Genomic DNA, 21,142 nt, shown 5'->3' on the forward strand with positions numbered 1-21,142 from the left:
AAGGCATCCTTGCTCATATGTGCATTGAACCTGACACCAGGCTTGAGGCTTGTTCATTTGATCATTTCACTGAAACAGTTCAGGGATTTGATCAAATCCCTGACTTTCTTCAGGGAAATGATCCAACAGACTGGTCATTTTATCATTTCCAGGGATTTGATCAGATCCCTGATTTTATTATATCCCTGCAACATCTATAAATATAGACAGATAGATAGATAGATAGATAGATAGATAGATAGATAGATAGATAGATAGGTAGAGGGGAGGGGTCTTCTAAATGAATGCATTTGCAAAAATAAATAACTTGACAAGTCCTAAGAGTCTAACTATATTAGTTAAAATACTCATGATAGACAACGGACAAGAGTGGCACTTGACCTTTTTTCTAATCCTGTGCAATCCCTTTAAGGACTCAAATAGTAGACCTATGGGGTTACCAAGCCAAGTAAAAATCGACAAATGCAGCTAAATGTCAAAAATATTTATTTAACTTTAAAAAGTAACAAACATTGTATCACGTTCCATTCAAGATGTCTGATTTCACTCAGTAAGGGGCACTTGATTCTCACCCAAGTATTTTGTTATTGAAAAAGTAACGTTACGGAGTGATTAGTGCAGCGTAACCTGGATGAGGCACCTGCTTGAGAAGCAGAACAGAGCCTGTGCTACACAATAATTTTCCTTTAAATTTTAATATGTCATAGAAGGCCTCCAGCTGACATAGAGAGCCTAAGGATGCATCTCAGAATGAAGCATGTAACTTGTTGTTATCTTCTCCTTCCATCTGTGTAGCCTAATGGCAAAGACGGATAGAGAAAAATGAGAGCTGATATTATGACAGGTTTCAGAAACAAAGTTCAGTTATCTTATCTGATGGAAAACAGAAATTTGGTTTTGCAAAAAATATCATTCTTGCATAGCAAAGTAATTGTAAGGTCACGGGGGAAAGCGCAGCTGAAAGCTTTCCGTCCAAAAAGGTCATATCCGCAGACATTTACAGTGTTTGTGGTGACTGACCAAAGTGGAGAAGTGAACATTTCTTCCCCTGCTACAAGGTTTCACATCTGTGGACTATGAATGTAATGTTTTCCTCAAAACTACCATGCTGGGAGTTGTAGTTTTGCAACAACTCTGGAACAACAGAGTATTTAGGAAGCTATGCAGTCCTAGATAAGTGCAATACTACGTTCTCCTGAGTCCTTCCTATAGATGACCTGTGCTAACATGATGGATGGCTGCAAGTTACAACACTGGGATATTTAGCTATAGAATGGCTGGCAAATCCTGCAGCTCCGTCTGGCCTCTATGACTCTTGAGTAGTGGTGTGCAAACTTACCGAATGTTCAGTTTCCTCCAAATGTTTGCCATTTGATTACCGGTGGCTGGAAAAGTTGGATGCTGCCTTAGGGAGTCCTGGAAAATATGGATACATAAATAGGCCATAGACTTCAGCCATCGGTTCGGTAAGTTCGCTCATCACTACTCTTGAGATTGAAAGAAAACATTATCTTTTAATTTTGCAAACAACCATTTGTTAATAGACAGATGGTATTAGTTTTAGCTCCATGTCAGCTATCTGTCCATGTCTACAGCTCTAAGCATGATATACAGCTGACAGAGGCCTTTTAAGAATAGCAAACATTTAGGAAATACAGGGCACTGTTCATGTTGGGTTGGACAACAGTGGAAGGGTCCTATTGTTAGGCAGATCCTCACTGGTTTCTATTATTACCATAGATATCCATGAGTAGACAATGGCTGTTTTGCTAGTCTGGGGTCCACCAGTAGACTACAGGGTCTATAAATAAGTGCAGTTTAAGGCCATGTTCCCACTGGGTAAGTTTCGTAGTAATCAGGGACGTTGTAACAGCGTAGTGGTACCTTCTAAGGAATCCTGGCCGGAGTATATACACATAGTATACACTCCGGCCGGGATTCCTAGCAGCGCCACAAGAAACTGACATTTCAGTTTTCTGCAGCCGCTATTCAATGAATAACGGCCGCAGAAAACCCTGTCATTTCACACAGGGGGCGGGCCAGGTCTTCATCCTCTTCGGCGTCTTCTGCTTCAGTGAATGGGTCATGAAAAGGCTGCTGGTGCACTTGCGCACCAGCGGCCTTTTCATTGGCTGGACCGCTTCACATGGCTTCCAGCTTGCTCAGCGCTGATTGGCTGAACTTGCTGGAAGCCATGTGATACGCTCCAGCCAATAAAAAGGCTGCCAGTGCGCATGCGCCTTTTCTCTCCCATTCACTTCACACGGACCCGGAAGTGAAGGAGTTCTGAACACGGCGGCAGGAGGTGACGGAGTCGCGGGAGGGAGATTCAAGTGCTGATTGTCACCAGAGGGATGGTGAGTAATACTGTGTGTGTCTGTTTTTTTTTTTAGGTCCCGTCGGAGTTGTCCTTTAAGATAGCAGTGGCCAAATCACAGTATATGTAAGGTTACCAGCTGGACCACTCCAGGAGCTAAGCCGAGTATAGACTACCTTGTTACAAGGACATGTCTAACCCTAAAATGAATTGCTGTTTTAGCAGTTTTGATGTATGTGTTCATTCAGCAGAGTTTATTATCATGTTTTCAAACTTTCAGAATTTCTTCAGCAGAATAGGAAAATAAAAAAGGGATGGTTAATGATTTTCGACTGTAAAAAAATGCCAACATTTCCCATGAAATGCCTAAAGAAAGTGCAGACGAGAAACACTGCATCCGTCTATCCTGTTCTGGGACACACATAGAAGACTCCGAGATACTATGAATGGGGAGTTCCTTTACTGTAGTGTCATTTTCGCGGGAACTGAAGTGTTAACAATGTTATGCGGAAGATTGATTTAAATGTAAATGGGGCTGGTATCTGCGCTGACAGCCTTGAGAAATCTGTGTAATGCTCTTTTTTCTCGAGCTATTTGTGTTTGAACGAGCAGCGACGTGTTTTGCACAGATGGAATGTCCTCCCAGCTCTCAGATCTACATCAGTGCGGAGCGAGCGCTTAGATACAAGGCGGTGTGAAGAGCACACAAAAGCTAAACAGCAGCAGGGACGGGCAGAGAAAAGACAGCCAAAAGTAGATCAAGTATAAAAATAAAAAGTCATGTAACATGCTGGAGCCAAGTAGCAAAAGCTGGGAGACTCCCATAATTATCTGCAGCTATGGTTATACGTACTAAGCAGTTGGGAAAACTTAGGTTCCCTAATCATCACATTTGGTCTTCTCAAATGCCAAAGTCTGGCCATGTCAGGAACACGCCATCTACTAATAATGTACACTGCTTGAGTGACACTTATTTGACCTGTTCATTTTTTCCCCTGAAAAGGAAACGTGGCTAGAGGGATGTATGTCTTCCCAAAGAATTTACTAATAATAAAGGCATATTATGTGTGGTGCAACTTATGGGGGCAACACAATAAATCTGACTCTTAAATGACTTTGCATTTTGCATCTGGACAGGGATTTACTAACCAGAATGCAAAAAAATAGCAAATAACAAATAATACACCTTGCACAATGGAGTCAGCATGTCGGACAGGTTTTGTTCTGCATTTTCAGCCTTCAACAACAGTCTTTTTTCCCTTTATTTAAAATGTTTTTTTTTCTCGGCACTTTTTCTCTGTTTTTTTTTTTTTTGCAACACCAAACAATATAATAGAGTTTAGAAGGCAGTTGTTATTTTGTTAAAATTGACCAAAAACATGCAAAAAATGCTCCAAAAATTGACTGGTTTACAGCTATAAAAAGGGCCTTAGGGTACGTTCACACGCTGGTGATCTTTTTCTGCACCTGATCTGCAGCATGTTAACATACTCTTACACCTAATTTTATGGCAGTTACAGTCATAAAACGTTACTGAGGCTATGTGCACACACACGCAGGTCCATATATATCCATCCATCAGAGAGACACATTTTTGTCTCAGATAGCAACCAATCAATATTTAGCAGAATCATGGCCAAACAAGGTCTTGGTGCTAACTACATGAAGAGAGACCCCCGTGAAGTGCCTATGTTAGAGTCTGGGATACAAAACATTTAAGAAAGAGAGTTGTCACTGGTCGGGGTCTGACTGTTCGGAGCTCCAATGTGTCCAGAAATGGCCTTTCCCTTTTCCTGTAGTTTGTATGTTCTCCCAGTGTTTTTTTGGGTTTACCCCGAGTTCTCTAGTTTCTTTCAAAACGTACTGTCAGGTTAATTTTACATATAAATTGTGAGCCCCACTAGGGACAGGGACATAAATATAGAATTTATTTTTCACAATTATAAAAGAAGAGTTTGTTATGGTAAAGCCACTCTCCATTTCATGAGATGAGAGATACGTAGATAACTAAAATAGCCTAAAGAGACTAGGTAACATAAATCAATATGGAATGATTAAAGGGGTTGTCCCCCTCTCTTGTCTCCACATTGGGTGTGGTTTCAAACTCAGTTCCATTGAAGTAAATGGAGCTTAATTGCAAACCACTGGACTGAACTGGAGACAAGAGAGGGGGAAAAGTGGCCATGTTTTTGTAGCGCTGGATAACCCCTTAAAAAAAAGCATAGAACACAAATTTGAGTAAAACAACTATGCAAGCTGCGCACGTCTGCATAGACAGCTGAGCGGTACTGGACGGTACTGGACACAATCCTCAATAAAGTAATCAGATTTCAGAGTTAACCAATTGCGTGTCATGTGACCTCTTCAATGATTACTTTAATATTCGACTGTTCTGTAGAACTCAAGAGCCGTTCTGAAGTCTTGAACTCTTTTCCGCAGTTTGACACCAAATTATAGGCCATTAAATTGAAAGACTTCAGCTGGGAATTCCCAGTCGTGCACTTCCCCGAGTGCCAGCTTTTTTGCTGGCTTGTCCCTCATACTTATAGATCGAACACTTAGACCTTCGTTTCATTAGAAAAAAGCGCTGAGGAATTCTAGAAGCACTAATAATTAGCTGCTCCCGAGATCCATAAATATGACCCATAACTCAGCCCTCGGCTTTCCTATTATATCACAAATTGCATTTCAAATTGATTTCCATGACCTCATCCACCAGTCTACAGCTCCCTGCCATGCAGACACCATTAGCTCACATTGGAAGACTTCAAAAGCCATTCTGCAAGCCTTTCATCGCTTCATTCTTTAAGAAAACCTCCCAGACAGTTCTCAAAATACAGAATAATTGTCATAAAAGTGTTTGAAATAGGAGTGAAAGGAAGGCAGCGCTGTAGCCCGCAGGCAGGTTACATACAGTATGAACAGCAAGTGACATGAAAGTGTCAAGAGTAGCGAGGAGAACACGCCCAGGTGTATAAAGCAACCGAAGACTATGCTCCGTCCAGATGCTAGACACAGGGGATATCGATAATAAAGCCCACCTGTACTTCCCTACAAAGTGACAATGAATCTGCTGCATCAATATTATAGAGGCTATAGCATGTAAACTATAGAAATATGTAGAAGACGGCACTTCCGTGGTGGTGGTGCTTGAGGTGAGAAAAATGTTCAGATATTAGGAAAAGCCCGGCACTCACCAAGTAAATTATGCTTCCTTATTGTAGTGTAGCAAACATATGGTACAAGGACGCGTTTCGGCCAAGCATGGCCTTTATCAGGTTAGGGGTGTACAATGCAGGGAGGTCACCAACAGGTATATATACATAACAAAAAAACGCCAAAGTATATGGGCAAAGCCAAATGTGATGATGTCACAAAGTGGACGGGGACAAACGTGATGACGTCACAAAGTGGGCGTGGCCAAATCGATGTTTTCCCCATATTGCTTACTTCTTGACGTTTTTATGTTGGTCCGCCCACTTTGTGACGTCATCACGTTTGGCCCCGCCCATATACTTTGGCGGTTTTTTGTTATGTATATATACCTGTTGGTGACCTCCCTGCATTGTACACCCCTAAGCTGATGAAGGCCATGCTTGGCTGAAACGCGTCCTTGTACCATATGTTTGCTACACTACAATAAAGAAGCATAATTTACTTGGTGAGTGCCGGGCTCTTCCTAATATCATAGCATGTAAACTAGACATGGTTGGGGGCACAAAACTGCACTCTTTGCAGTGATTTCTCTCTGATCCTTGGGGTCCAGTGGTGGTCACACACTCTTGTTGAGAGAAAGGTACTTGTTATCTACGTCCATTTCTCCAAATCTCAGACCACCATATTTACAGTACCCAATCTACCAAGCATATGAAAGGATATGTAATAACCTGTTGCAATGTCTACTCACCCTCCCCATTGTCTGGTGTAGGCTTCCTTGTCTAGTGTTCTTCCAAGATTTCAGTTCCTAGTGTGCCCTTGCGCTGTCGTAAACAAATCTGCCAGAATCTAAGAGCCATATTAGACAGCCAGACCGAGCTTGCTTACGGCTTAATATTTGTGCGGAAAGGGATGCACAGACATTTTTAGCAATGTCCGTGCAGCCCTTGTTTTAAAGGGGGCATTGGTATATAGAAAGTAAAGATTATGCTTACCCTTCCACGATCCCCTAGAAGATAATGAAGATGTTATGCTTAACTCCTCTTGCCGTCTCTCTGCCACTGCCGCTGAAGAAGCCTTATTGGCAGTGACAGCCCGCTCAGCCAACCAATGACCGAGATAGGACATCGCCATGACCAGTGACTGGCTGAGCAGGCTGCCACTGCAGAGTAGGGTTCATCTGCATCAGTTGCAGTCAGCGGGAGACCCACAGACATGGCAAGAGGACACCAAGGGTGTGTGGAGAGTTAAGAATAATATCATTATTTCCAATATACCAACGCCAATACCCCTTTAATCAGCCAACAGCTGTGAATCAGCTATTACATGGAGTGATCTGCAGCCAGCGCCAGATGATTTTTTTTAACAGGTTGAATAACATCAATCAGCTAATCAGAACAAACAATTGCTGACTGTCTAATTCCAACGATAATCACTGATTGTCTTATTGTGATGTAATAAGGCCTTAAGACTGAACACTTACTGCCCGCCACCACTTGTTCGCTGTCAATGTTTGCTGTCAGTCAATGGGGACATTTTGTTTATATCCAGAGGCTAAATAAATGTACATACCCAATATCTCTTAGAACCCATTCATGTCTTTTTTTTGCCAGTATAAATAAGCAGCCATAGAGGCAAAAATATTTAGCCTAATCATAAATCCCAAAACCATGAGTGGAATAAAAAAACAGATGCAACCAGCTGGATCACTAACATTTTTAGCTACCAGTTGCCAAAACCTGGTAATAGCGGCCACAGAACAAGTGGTAGGAGAAAGGTTAGGATGTTTGAGGAAGAGCATGAAAAAAAAATAAATAAAAGGTTTCAAAGCAGCAATTGGCGGGAAACACTGGAAAGTGTCCCACTTACAAAAATACAATGGCACAGGATCAGGACACAGGAGATAGTTATGATTTTACCAGATAGGCCTAAAACAGAAAGAATTGCCATTCTCTCCATAGGCTGAAATGGGACACAGCACCGGATCTACGGATGCAACATTTTCTGAGCTGGTGCAACAATGTTAAAGGTGAAGTATCCTGAATCACTAAACGCATTGTCCTGTGTGAACCTGGCCTTACCAACCTGCAACTTACAACTGATTATTCTATAACAGGGTTCCCGACTGTGCAGCATACCACTGCAAATGTGTGAACTCAGCCTAAGTCTTGATACAATTATTCTGGTGTATATGTCAAATTACTTTTTTGATGACTCAAGGTAACCTTTTGAAACAGCAAAGAATTCTGTAAGATCACATTTGAATACATACAAGGCACATTACTTCAGACCAGAGCTTTAACACCACACACATTGATAGGAAACAGGATACAGAGCGTATTATGCTTCCATTCTATAGTTTACGTACTGTACGGTGTATACTATATGCTTGTTGTTTAGACTTAAGAATTATTGATGAGGTAGCCGCTTGTAAGTCAGACATCCCTAAGGGTGATGTGACTAAATAAATAATGCAAATCAGTTTTACTTTGTGCCTCCAAACATTAATATTGTGCAAAAAGGACCCCAGCTCTAATAGAAATCACACTCCGTAAGAAGACGTCTATTCCTCTGGTACATGTAATTGTATCCACAAGTGACTGGGACACGGTGATGCATTGTTTATAGTAGGTTACATCACACAAATGGCACATGCCATGCACCTGATCATCAAAGCAGACTTGGCGACCTAGCTGCGGACATGTGTATTCTCTATGTGTTGGGAAAACCTGTCCACATTCCACAGATAAAATCTGAGTGTCTGTCCAAACATACGTCTGGAAGGTATGCGGCCGTATCTGATAGCACCACGTTAAACTGAAATATCGCACGAGGTCCCAATCCCAATGCCCAATTTACATCCACTTTATCCGACCATTAGTGACCTTTATTGCACAAAACACATGTGATCTCATATATTATTCATAAAATGCCGGCTATTACGCAATAATCCCTTGGAGACTACAATGAGGCTTTTATCTTCAGGCCAAAAGGATAAAACTTACATAATGTGTAGATATTTTCAGGACCTACCAACCTCATATGAGCATGTTGGAAATATAAGAATATCACAAAAATGTATGTTAACTCCTATATTCCTGGAGATAAATGAATACATATGTCGTTTTAGGACAAGTACAGAACTAGAGGAGATGGGGTATTGAGATTGCCAGGATTTTATTTTATGTGTTGGTAAGTGCATAGGATTTGTGGTTAGCATAAAAGCAAAAAGACCCATGCCACAGCATCAACACCTTATATTACCCTGGCAGTGCCTCCACAACCAACCTAGTTATATCCTTACCACAATCCTGTGTTCTCCTTCCGCCCCTAAACTTGCCCGGGGGATCGCTGATCGTCCGGGCAGCCCATAGGATATAGCAGCGTCTGCTGCCGATGCTCCTATTCAACGGAGCGACGGAAGCAGATCGCTGCTATATCAGTCGCTTGTTTTTCAACATGTTGAAAAACAAGCGACTGCAGCGATCAGCCGACATGAACGATGTCGGCTGATCGTTGCACTCTATTCCATCGTTCCGTGGAATAGGGCCTTTAGTGCCCAGTATGTCGTCCTGCAGTGCCAGCCCCTGTGATACAACACACACATCTCTCTCAGGGTCCTGCACTGCTCTCTAATCCAGGAATTCACATAGGGGCAGATGATCAGCAGTCACTTAAAGGGAATATATCCCCTACAATTTTTTACTGATTAGAGATGGATACTAAAACGTTGTTTAATCAGTTTCTATTTTCTCACTGTAATAGTTTTAATTTAATTTTATTTTTAGTGCATTATTATGGTGAGCAGTGATCTTGCATGAGCTGTGTTTAACAGCATTTAGAAATATGCTTTATGGTGAGCCCCAATGGGCATAGGAACAATAGACTGGAAAAATAACCATATACTTTTTAGTTTTCTAGGCATGCTCTGTGACCTGTGCAGAGAGGAGATTGTGTCCATCACTTATTGTAAATAGCTTGATCCTGTTCTATCTACCGTATAAGACGACCCCCAGACTGGAAAAAGAAACCCTATACTTTTTAGTTTTCTAGGCATGCTCTGTGGCCTGTGCAGGGAGGAGATTGTGACCATCACTTTATTGTGAATAGCTTGATCCCGTTCTATCTACCGTATAAGACGACCCCCAACTTTTTCAGTTAAAATATAGACTTTGAGGTATACTTATTGTATAAGACTACCCCTCTTCCAATGCACACCAAATAAAAATTAAACACATTAGTAAGCCGCAAGATCTGAGAGGCACAAGAAGGAGGTACAGTAATACTGGTAGGATACAAGGGCGGCCAGACGGGTGAAGGAGGTGTGTTTTTCTGGGCACAGCGCCACTCTACAGTATCTCTTCTTTCCATACCCTGGATGCCTGCAGCTTGCTCTACCCATAATACGGCAACCTCAGATTCTCCAGTCTAGTTCTAAAGTTTTTCAGCACCTGCCCTATAAGACGAGAGCCGGCGTATACACTATGCTTCACTGCAATCTTGTCTGTGATGATAAGGAGGACACTGCTTGGAAATGATTTGTATGGAACTGGAAGTCTTAGCTTAATTTAAAGCTTAGTGGCCAGAATGAAAACTACAAGATTTCAGGTTTATTTTATAATATAGATAATACAGATTGAAAATCTGGGGGGGAAAAAACATCACAATTTTGGAGTCATCGATGCAGTACTGTCTTACTGAACACTGGACACATGTATTACATATAGCACAGGGAATGACATCTTGCTTTTCATCTTTTTCTTTTGACAGCTGGGTAATCTATGACAGTTTGGTTGCTCTGGATATCTATTAACTTCCCTAGCAACCTCTCATCTCCTTAGCAACCAGTCTGTCTTAGGATACTCAGCTAAAGGCTGAACTGGCATCACATTGAGGGCAGATACGGGGCAACCATTCTCTCCTACTGCCATATTAATCAGATTTTCTTGAATAGATTTAGGTAGAAAACCTCTTTGAGCAACAAATGAGAAAAAAGACTGATCTGTAGGGAAAAAAAAAGAACATAATACAGTGAATATAGTGAAGGTTCTAAAATGGAGTCAGGCTTTTGATCTGTCACTTTTATTGTTGTCAATTCTATGGAGATTTCTCTGTGGATCATGACACAAAATGCTTTTGTGTGGTGATTCCGAAGACCGTGAAGAGCGTGCGGCCTTAGAGGGACATTTGCCAGACAAGCGGAGGCGCTCGAATCGGACGCGTACAGATGTTTTTTGCTAATATTTAACCCTTTTGTATTTATTCCAAACCACAAAGCCTTGAAATTAAGGCTGTCTTGTCAGCAGAACGTCCATCCCTTCGGTCACAGATAGCCGGAGTTTATAGATATTACTTGGAGATACAATGAAGGTGACAATATTTTCATCTTCCATACACAAGAAACAATGAGGGTCTTTTCAGTTCCTAGTCTTGCCCTCTCACCGCTCTGTCCCCTTTTCTCTTCAAGGGGCTGAAAAATTCCCTATCTGCTCTAAGCAATTCCTAAAAGGCCTGTGTTGTCTGACATTCAGCACTCGTCTCTTTCTACTGCTAATACCTCTTGCTATTGAGTTTCCACCCGGCATTGTTACTTTTTGTGTCTGCCCGCTAGTACAATAGCTGACAGGTCCCTTTGTTTCCTAGTGGCTTAGTGCCATTAATCTTACATTCTGCCCAGGGGTGAATAGACCAGTTAAAGGCTTTCTATGAAATACCTGATCCAGAGTACACCAGTGCTGAACACAATGAGCATATGGTATGTTTCATGTACAATAATCAGATGCCCTCTGACAGCTCCGGGTGTCTGAGGTAACACCGGGTCCCTCGAGTCCTGCCACTGAATCCATGGAGAACACCAGGGCTCGGCTACTGAGTCTCCTCAATACAAGGTGCTAAATGTCACCATAGCGCTTCTGTCAGACAATCCATACAGGCCGTGATGGAGTAAGGCTGACATACTATAATATCTTGTCTCATCTCATGAATATGATTAGCCAAGCTTTCAGCTCTCCTGGAAGGAGCAATATCATGATGTGTGAGGGTCAGCGATGTGACAAGAGTCAATAGTCATTTCATACAACCTACAAAATGGCCGCAGGCAGTGATAAGGTGAGGGGAAGGCCTACTGTATACATGGCTGCAGACGGCACTTCTATTTTATCAGAGATTATTTATTTTTCTTGATGTCAGAAATGGGAAATGGCTGAGGTATACATTATTTGAATCTGATTTTTAAAGCAAATTTGAAGGCGTTTTCCCATTTATGCTTGTTATGCCCTATGAGAGAATCAATAGAACGGCGGCCATGGTGGCCGTACAGGCATGCTGAGTGCTCCATTCGTTTGCGGGGGGCTTGCATTCTAATTCTTGATGATTAGACCCCCAGCAATCAGCTCGTTATACCCTATCCTATGGACAAGGGCTAACAAGTTAATATGGGAATGCCCCTTTAACGACCCATTCACACACACAGAATCTACTGTGGGTTTAATGATGCTGTGTTCTATTATTTAGTTCCATTGATATCTGCAGCATCAAATCTGCGACATCAAATCTGCAGGAGATCTTGTATGTGTGAATTGACCCTAACAGTAATTCTGTTAGCTCTTCTAATATGTCTGTTTTAGTAAATACTTGTAAGTAAAAAAAAAGCTGCGGGGTAAAGCATAGGGAATTTCTCCTGAACTGTTTTAAGCTACATGGTGACTTGATCACACAACATTGCTTGCACCTAATGTTAGTCAATGGTGTACCTTTACGATTATGACATAACGTGTCTGTCACGCAAAAGTTATAGAAAATCAGGTGCTTGCAACTTTTCCACCAAGTTGCAGACGAGTCATACAAAATATTTTGGTCAAGCGACTTGGAGAAGCTTTTGTGGGCTCAATGTCATAGTGCAGCCCTAGGCTTTGTAAAACAATCATTTTGGAATATTTCCTATAGTTTGTGTTGTGCTCTTCCTCTGTTATTCCTCCTACTGATAGATTGCCTGCTCAGCCAATCAGTGACTGGGGCAGGATGCCGTTCTACTCACTGATTGGCTGAGCGTGCGATCCATCAGCCGGGTTTGGCATTTTCCCCCCGAGTCGTGACAACATTGGAACTGGGGGAAAATGATTTCCGGCAGGGATCCTGACGCCTGTGACTGCGGAGGCACAGGGAGAGGTAAGTAGTTCTTGTTTATTGTTTCCCCCCCCTGCTCCTGTCTGCTTGCAAATTTTTATTTTTTTCTGACTTCTCCTTTAATTTCAAGTCCATCTTCACTATGCTTGTTTTCCCACGTGCTTTACACTGCAGCTTTGCTTATTCACATTGGCTGCTATATATAAAGATTTACACATAAACGGTCACTTTTGCTCAGAGTTCTTAATTGAGATTTTACTATGATTAAATAGCTTGGTGTTTGTCTGACAATTCAGTTCATGGTCAGGTGGGCGTGAATATCAGGTGATGGGCATGATTACACGGTCAGGGGGTATGAATGTTTTACAATGGGAGGCGTGTATACCTAAAGCACAATCCCTGACCATCACCTGATATTCACTCTTACTACTAAAATTAAGTTCTCACCCATCTGACTATAAAGCAAATTGTTAGACAAACTGTAAACTCACATCTCTTAGGGGAACGGGGGAGAGGGGGGGGATGGAGCATTTTGAGAAGATGTAAAATGGTATAAAAAAACACATAAACACATGTATATGGCTTCAGAAGCACATTAGGCTACATTACATTTAGTGACCTGTAGCCCCAGCTTCTATCGCCAACCACCTGAGCACTGCAACCAGTCATTTAAGTGTGAAATGATAAGGACAAATGGCGGTCAGTGTAATACAATATGATCATTGAATGACCTATGTCCAAGAACACTGACAGCCTTGTGACTGCTATTTGACTGGTGCACCTGTTAGGGTATGAGGAATAAACCACATATTCATGTGAAGCTGTAAAATGCTTTCTCCTTATAATATGACAACTGGACAGCAAACTGAAGCCCCGATAGACAGCAGCATATATTACTATTTACCAGGTTATCAGGTTTATGTTAATGGAGATTGCTCCCAAAGTTGTGTTTTGTCCAAACGCTGTTCACAGTATGTCAGACAATGCTGGATACATCCCAGGAGCAATTTATATAATGTATACCCATCTAGATAATGTAAGGCAGGTTAGAGGAAAGAAATATTGCATAGCTCCTTAATAGAAACTGCTGGCACAGAAGCTTGATGGACTCATTCTTAAAGTGCTATTCCAACAATCCCTCTGGCCAGCACCTACAGCTGCCGCATTGCTAATGCTCACTGATAGCATATTAAAAATGTTTTTATTTTAATGGGGTGCATCGTCCTATTAGGGTATATGCATATCATGGAATGGGGTCCCTCTATGAGCCACAATACAGAAACACTTAGTAAGAGTGGCTCCTGCTCCCCCAGACTCAGCGGTAAAGCCCAAATATGCCCCTTTAAGACTTCCTTCTCACATGGGGGAACATATTAAAGGGGTTATCCAGTGCTACAAAAACATGGCCACTTTCTTTCAGAGACAGCACCACTCTTGTCTCCAGTTCTGGTGCGGTTTGCAATTAAAGGGGTTATCCAGCGCTTCAAAAACATAGCCACTTTTTTCCAGTGACAGCACCACTCTTGTCTCCAGTTTGGGTGGGGTTTGCCAATAAGTTCCATTGAAGTGAATGGAGCTTTATTGCAAACCACACCTGAACTGGAGACAAGAGTCGTATTGTCTCTGGAAGCAAGTGGCCATGTTTTTGTAGCACTGGATAACCCCTTTAAGCTCCATTCACTTCAATGGAACTGAGCAGCAAAACCTCGCCTGGTTTTAAAAAACGCCATGGCTTTATGTTAACCCTTCAGAGGGGGTGCATGGCTATTTCTCATTCTCTCCATTTCAATACACAAAGTACTTCCTTCCTTTGGCCCATACCAATGCCAGTGTATTGAACAAGCTGGCACTGTGCTGGGGTAATGACTTACACAGTACAGCACTTTAGATGGCACGTGGGAAAGAAAGAGTTACTGTACTTATATACTGGTTCTGCAATGTGCTGTGTGAGCAGAAATGTAAGAAACAGCAGCAGCACAATAAGGAGAGGTCTGCACTAAGATTCTACTGTTCTTAATGCTGCTGATAAGAGAGGGAAGACTTGATCTACCTTGCATGGACAATGCAGATGCTCTGGAGAAGGAACACAGCTTGCAGGAACACACTCTTTCTCTGCCACTTTCTCCTGCACATAGTGCATGCAAAGTCTTGAACTGACTTCCTGTGTTTTGTCTTGCTGTATCTGTTACCAGAGACAGAATTTCCCTAACAGCAATCAGATGTTAGAGCTTTTTTCTCTGGGTCAAGGAATCAGTTTTGGTAAATAAAATAATTTATAGAATTGTTAGGAATCACACAGACTTTCACATGGATATTACTTTTTTAAACAATAGTGACTATTTAATACAAAAGACAATGGAGCAAGATAGCATAGGCCTCTTAACAATTTGGGCATTTCTGTAACTGTTCATGAGCCACAAAAAGAAATTAGAGTATGTGCCATAATAATTTCTCACTCTACATTTTATTTGTCAATTTTTTAAGTAAAATAAATCTAGAGAAATCTATGGGGAAAAAAGCCTAAACAAATACCATCACGTTTTGTCACAGACTCAAAGACGCAGCATACGTTTCACACCAGCTTACTGACCTATAACATGTCAGGGTGGCAAAAAACATCCGTAAAAACGCCCATATAAATGCTCTGTGTGACACCACCCTAAGGGAACTGCATCTTATTGCCAGAACATTGTGTTATATGGGACACACAAGTACTTGTTGCAATGCACAGATGTTTAGACCGAGGTCACCGCTTATGATTTAGAGATTTCATTCCAATGGAATTTGTAACATAAAATTCTGCTTGGACTGAACAGCCGGGATGTTTATTCACATTGTGGTTGGATGGAATACAACATGGAGCTTCCGAAACATATAAGCAGCATCTGAGCCCTCTGTTTACTAACAAGGCTTTACTGCCGCCATAGGGAAAAACCTTCTACCATACTCCAGAGACAGTAATAATCTGTATTGTTCCTTTTTTTCAGGAGTGTCATGGATAAAGTGGAAAATGTGGATAATGTCGACACTAATGGAAAAGTAACAGCTATTTGTCATTTATTTCAATAAATCCAGTGCAAACAAATATCTTCTTATTGTGGAAAATCCAATTTCACATTGCCGACTTGCCTGTGTGTACATAACCCCAGCTCATGTTCATTACGCTCTATATGGCATCTTATACATCAAACTGCCCTTCATCTGCTTATAAAACACATATTGGGGGAGGACCACCATACTGGATAACCACCAGTTAGCTCACGGAGAAACCAGAATTCCCATCATTCTGGTCATACAACAAAGCTTTCAGAAGAACATTCAGTCGACAACTTTCTCTCTTGTTCACTCCATATACAATAATGCTCGGCAGAAGGGAAGACGGAGCTTGCTGCATGATCTTAAAGAATATTACAGAGAATACAGGTGTTAATTTCCTTCCGATTCCTTTCATTGTTGGCTAACAAATGGTGGGAAATAGGTTGAAGCCTGGTCAATGGGTGTTGGTTCATGTTACGGGTCTCCTATTGCTTTTCAAGCAGCGGGGGAGGGTTACTGCTGCAGTTAGTTGCCTTACAGCTAAACACCGGTTTGTGACAAGAAGAAGGTAATATAAAAGATATGATATATGTTGTACACAAAGCTTTTTTAATGGGCACATTAAGGCCCCTAAAATCAATAATTTCTAAGAACAAACATACTGCTTCTGGTTATTCCAGTTGACAACAATTACCACTTATCCAATGGATAGGAGTCAACTATAAGATGAGTGGGGGTATGACTGTTGACGACACTGAAAACCAGATGGAGCCTCAGCCCCATTTCCCCCAGACACAATACAGGGTGTTTAAATGGTGCTATGGTCAACACTACTCCCTTCTGCTCCATATAAAGTCTATAGTTTTCCCTAAAACGGCCAAACACATGGCAGTGGCTGTCAATGACTCGGCAGGGCACATGCTCATCCACTACTCCAGTCCAGCGCCACCTAGCTGCAGGTGTATGTGGGGGGGGGGGGGGGGACAGAAGACTTTATGGTAACTGGTAGAGGTGCCAGCAGTCAGACCCCATCTAATCTAATCGTTATTCCCTAGCCAGTAAATGGGTGATAACTGCATCGAACCAGAATATCCTTTTTAATATTTTGACAACATAAACTGGATGTAGCCACTTTATTCACGCAAAGATGGCTACAGTTTGCAAATTAAATCTACTAAACTACTTAGGACAATGACATCACGAAGATCCGGCATGCCTCTGTGAGGACAATACTGGTATTTGAAGAACTATTTTTCTCCAATGTGCTTTGTTTTGTTTATTATTTTTATGTTACTGCCAAACTCCTTCTACTCTTAACGTCGCCATTGTATATGAGACTCTTTCACTGCTAATTTGACTCCACAACTTCTGCTGCATGACAAGATTAAAGAGGCGATGGCATGGCCGTTCTACAAGCCAAAGAGACAACAGAAGGGTCAGCAACTTCCCGTGCACCTTTATTTGGTCTTATAAAGAACTGCTCTTTGTTCTTTCAGAATTTGTTAGGTGTTTGATTCCCTATTCCAAACAGTCCAAGCCTTACCACTCGTCTCCATTCCTCAGGCACTCTACAGCCAATGATTCACACATTCCCCTCTTCTGTACTCACTCCTCTGATAACCTCAGGGGGAAATCTCATCCCCTTGATGACTTCCTCGATTACAGATTTATTTGCTTGTTTCATCTCCATTTTCCCCCCCTCAGCCATTCTTCTTCATTAATCAAGACACAGAAATCAATGTGAAGCTATGTCTTGTTTCTGACAAAGTCCTCCACTGTTCAGGTGTGATCGAGTTCTCCCAACATCACAGGACGTTACGTCCATATAGTAAAACCATGGAAAAGAACTCACATTTCTATGAAATCCCGATTAATAAAGCATTGGGTAAACGGAGTGAACTGAAACAACGCACCCTTGTAAATGTCAGCAGCTCTCAGGAGCAACACATAAAGAGGAGAAAGATTACCAGCAGCAGTAGCTTTGATCTCCAACACTGTCATAGCAGATCATTGCCTGATGGTGATAACCAGCCTTGATATTACAAAAGCTGCTGCAGTTAACATGCTGGAGGACTGCAAAGTGGACAGGGAAGACCTAAAAGTAGTAAAGGAATGTAAGTATTCATCGGCTCAGTCTGGGCACCAAACAGCATACACGCCCATATAACCTAAAAGCACTGGGTCTTCTATTTGCACAGCAAATCCAATGCACTGTGCTAGAATGTGGTAAGCATATGGTGCACATATACAATTCGACCCTACATGTCCTTTGGCCTCCCCCAACACTTCAAGAACATATCGATAAGTTACATGACTGCTTGTGTAGACTATTGGGAAAGAAAGTGATGCTAGCGACTGCAGTCTCTGTCCAGTGCTGTGGAATATGCGGATATTATACAGGATTGGAAATGTCAGGTGTTGGTGAAGTGGCACAAAGCCACAGCACTACGGCAATGCAAAAATCCTATGGGTAAAGGATCTGAAGATTTTATGGTTAAACACAATGAGAAAAGTATCAATGAAATGGCATCTATATCTAATGCTGGACCCTTGGAGGAGCCACCAAATATTTATGCATACAATGGGATAGGTATAAACTGACAGTGGTGAGCATACACACTATATATATATATATATATATATCTTTGCAACTATATTTAAAAATTGAATGACCAGGGCTGCACTCCAGCCTGTCGTCCTTAAATTTAATAAAGGCTTCACATGATGCAGCAGAGTGTCTATACATACAGGGGATGAGGCGGATGATGGCACTGCCACACAGGCTAAAGGTCCTACTGTGACCTAATGGAAATAAGCTGGCTAATGCACAAAAGTGATCCATTCCGATGGGTTCTGCATTAATAACAGACACATAGTCTGCAATCCTGGCCCCAAGTTCCTCACAGTTTGTAACTAATGCTTGCTAAGGGGTTGAGGATGCAGAAGCCAGTAGCCTAACCAAGCCTGTGTGTCATCTGTGAGTCTTCAGACCCATAAATCAGCCCTGTAAATCAGTCCCATTAAACCAATGACGACCACATAAAGCCGACCCATAGCTTCTTACACTGTCTAGAAACCATTTAACAGAGTTCAGGAAGGCACACAATGGCAAAATAACCTGCAATAACAACCTTGTAATGTGGTAAGCGGCCACCAGCTATCACTTTGGGTCCCCGGTGTAACTATTTGCTCTCACTGAGTCAGCATTAGAAAAGCTATTGATAAAGTATAGTTTTCTATAGCTCTATCCAGTAAGTTTTTGAAGCACTAGGATGTGTCACTGGCCCTGAGATCAACCTAAGGCATACACCAACATGTCTCTACAGGACCCAGGTCATGAGCTAGTCTTCCATACACACCTGGAATCTCAGCAAAGAACTTAGAGAAGAAGCTGTCAGGCTTGGTACATAGATGAGATCTTATTAAAGAACACACCTAGCAGATGTCAATCAAGGGCACCGACTTCAAATAGACCGTGAGAACACACCTGAGACGTCAGGACGGGTATGCAGGTGAGATACTTCTCATAAGTCACCAAAGATGTCAAACTGAGGCATACAAATGTACAGAAATCCCATCAAGGAGATCTATGCAATGTCACGGAAGAATTTTATTTATAACCTTGAATGTTGTTGGAGCATATCACTCATATCACTGAGAGGGTAACAAAGTGACCCTAAGTTATACGCTGGAATGCCTGGTACCCATAATAGACCCTAGGCTACAAAGTACCAGATGTTAGGAAGAACATTCCTGTACAATGGCCGTACCCTGCACATAGACATTAGGAAAAGGCTGAAAGACTGGGATGAGCTCAGGCTGACTGGACCATTACTCCTCCCTGAGGACACCCATCCGCCAAGGCTAATTCATGGGAGTTATTCCCACACCAGAGACAAGGACGCTAATTCTAATGAGACCAGGAGAGCAAGGACAGAGGCCTCATCCAAAGTAGACCCCAACTCCATTATCCATTATACCCTAATATCAATGATCCAATCCCAAAATTGAAAATTCCTCAATCTATTCTTCATATTACGAGGAAAAACAGATACAACTGGGGCGGGGGTACTTTACAATTACAGAAGGTCACATAGACAAATTTGACCTATTTTTACCGCTTGTCACTTCCTATGTCACCGGCTACTAGAACTGTCATGTATTGACATTAACCTGGCACAAGACTGGGACCAGTACTGACAATTTCTTTCTCCCCATGATCTCTTTTGTGCTTCATTAATGTGTACATTCCCATGTACCCCAGAGCAGCACTCACCTGATATCTCTGACTGGGGGACTCCACTTAGGATGAAGCCTTTGGCACTATACATCTGTCTCACCGCTTCACAGCTCTTGGCTTTGTTCCCCATCTCTCCAGACGCCCAATGCACAAAGAAGACAATTCCAAGATGCCACCAGGAATACCCACATGGCCACTCCATGGCCACGGTGGATGGGATACGCACACAGGCCAAGAAATAAACTTGTGGAAGTAAAAAATGTTGACCCCAGGCAAAGGAAGCAACATGCACAAGTCAGCAAGCCCCTGAGATCTTGTCCTGTCTGGCTGAGGGCACCTCACAGGAAGAAGCACCAGCTAGCACATCATGTATGGGCATTCATGTGGCAGCAGGGGCACAGGGGAGCCCCAGGGTAGGAAGCAGGCAGGGCAGATGGGACTGGGCATGTCCAGGATGGGGAGGCTTGTACATGGAGAGGGGGAAGCTGTGACACTGAGGCAGCTGCAATGACTCCTGTCAGGAGGATGCTCAGCCTTGTGGGGAGGATGATGATGATGATGGGTGTAGTCCTCTATGGGGAGGGATGGAGTCAAGAATTCCTAGAGCAGCAGCAGCAGCAGCAGGACAGTGACATCCAGGGAGCCCAGTGCTATCATATAGCCTATAGCCGAGCACTGCAGCCTAGAGGTCCATGTCACCTCACACAGGAGCCTCCCCCATGGTGTCGCCCAGCAGCTCCCGTATTGTAAGGTGTCACCGGTGTCTGTAGTGCTGTCCGCACCGGCTGTGCCGCTTCCCCGGACACGGTGATGCTGGCTCCGGTACAGGCTGCAGCAGAGGACGGTGATGCTGCGGACTGCCCGCTCCCCTGCACACACTGAGCTGCCGCTGAGCGCTGCACCGAGCACATTGACGAGCAGCAGCCAATCAGAGGCGGCCGCTCATCCCGGCCCCGGGGAATGTACACGGCTGTGTGGTTGGGTGGTGGGCAGCCGGGCGAGAGCTGGGGAGTGCCAGGGTGTGAGAGAGTATATAGTGTCACAGTCTATAGCTCTCTGTATACACCTTACACATGCAGGAGGAGGTGGTTGTTTTATAAGACACTTTCTTATTATTTGATGGATTTTTATTTACTGTTGGATTTTGTTACCTGAAAAGTGAGGAAAACTGGAGAAATAGAATATTTTATTTTCATTTTATTCTTCCTCCCTCCCTTAATTAATTACTTTATTCCTTCCTCCCTCCCTTCCTTCCTTCCTTCCTTCCT

The 21,142-nt window shown here is 42.6% G+C and overlaps 1 protein-coding gene across 1 annotated transcript in view; it reads right to left on the reverse strand.

The window, feature by feature from the left end:
- Nucleotides 1–20,768, reverse strand: part of GPC1 (glypican 1) — a 55,273-nt gene extending 34,505 nt beyond the window's left edge. Inside the window, exon 1 of the mRNA XM_069975545.1 lies at nt 19,911–20,768. Within this exon, the coding sequence (XP_069831646.1) occupies nt 19,911–20,076 (166 nt within the window). The 5' untranslated portion in view covers nt 20,077–20,768. The remainder of the gene's footprint in view (nt 1–19,910) is intronic.
- Between the last annotated feature and the right edge of the window lie 374 nt (nt 20,769–21,142).

This window comes from Dendropsophus ebraccatus, chromosome 6 (assembly GCF_027789765.1).
Source record: "Dendropsophus ebraccatus isolate aDenEbr1 chromosome 6, aDenEbr1.pat, whole genome shotgun sequence".
Taxonomy (NCBI): Eukaryota; Metazoa; Chordata; class Amphibia; order Anura; family Hylidae; genus Dendropsophus; species Dendropsophus ebraccatus.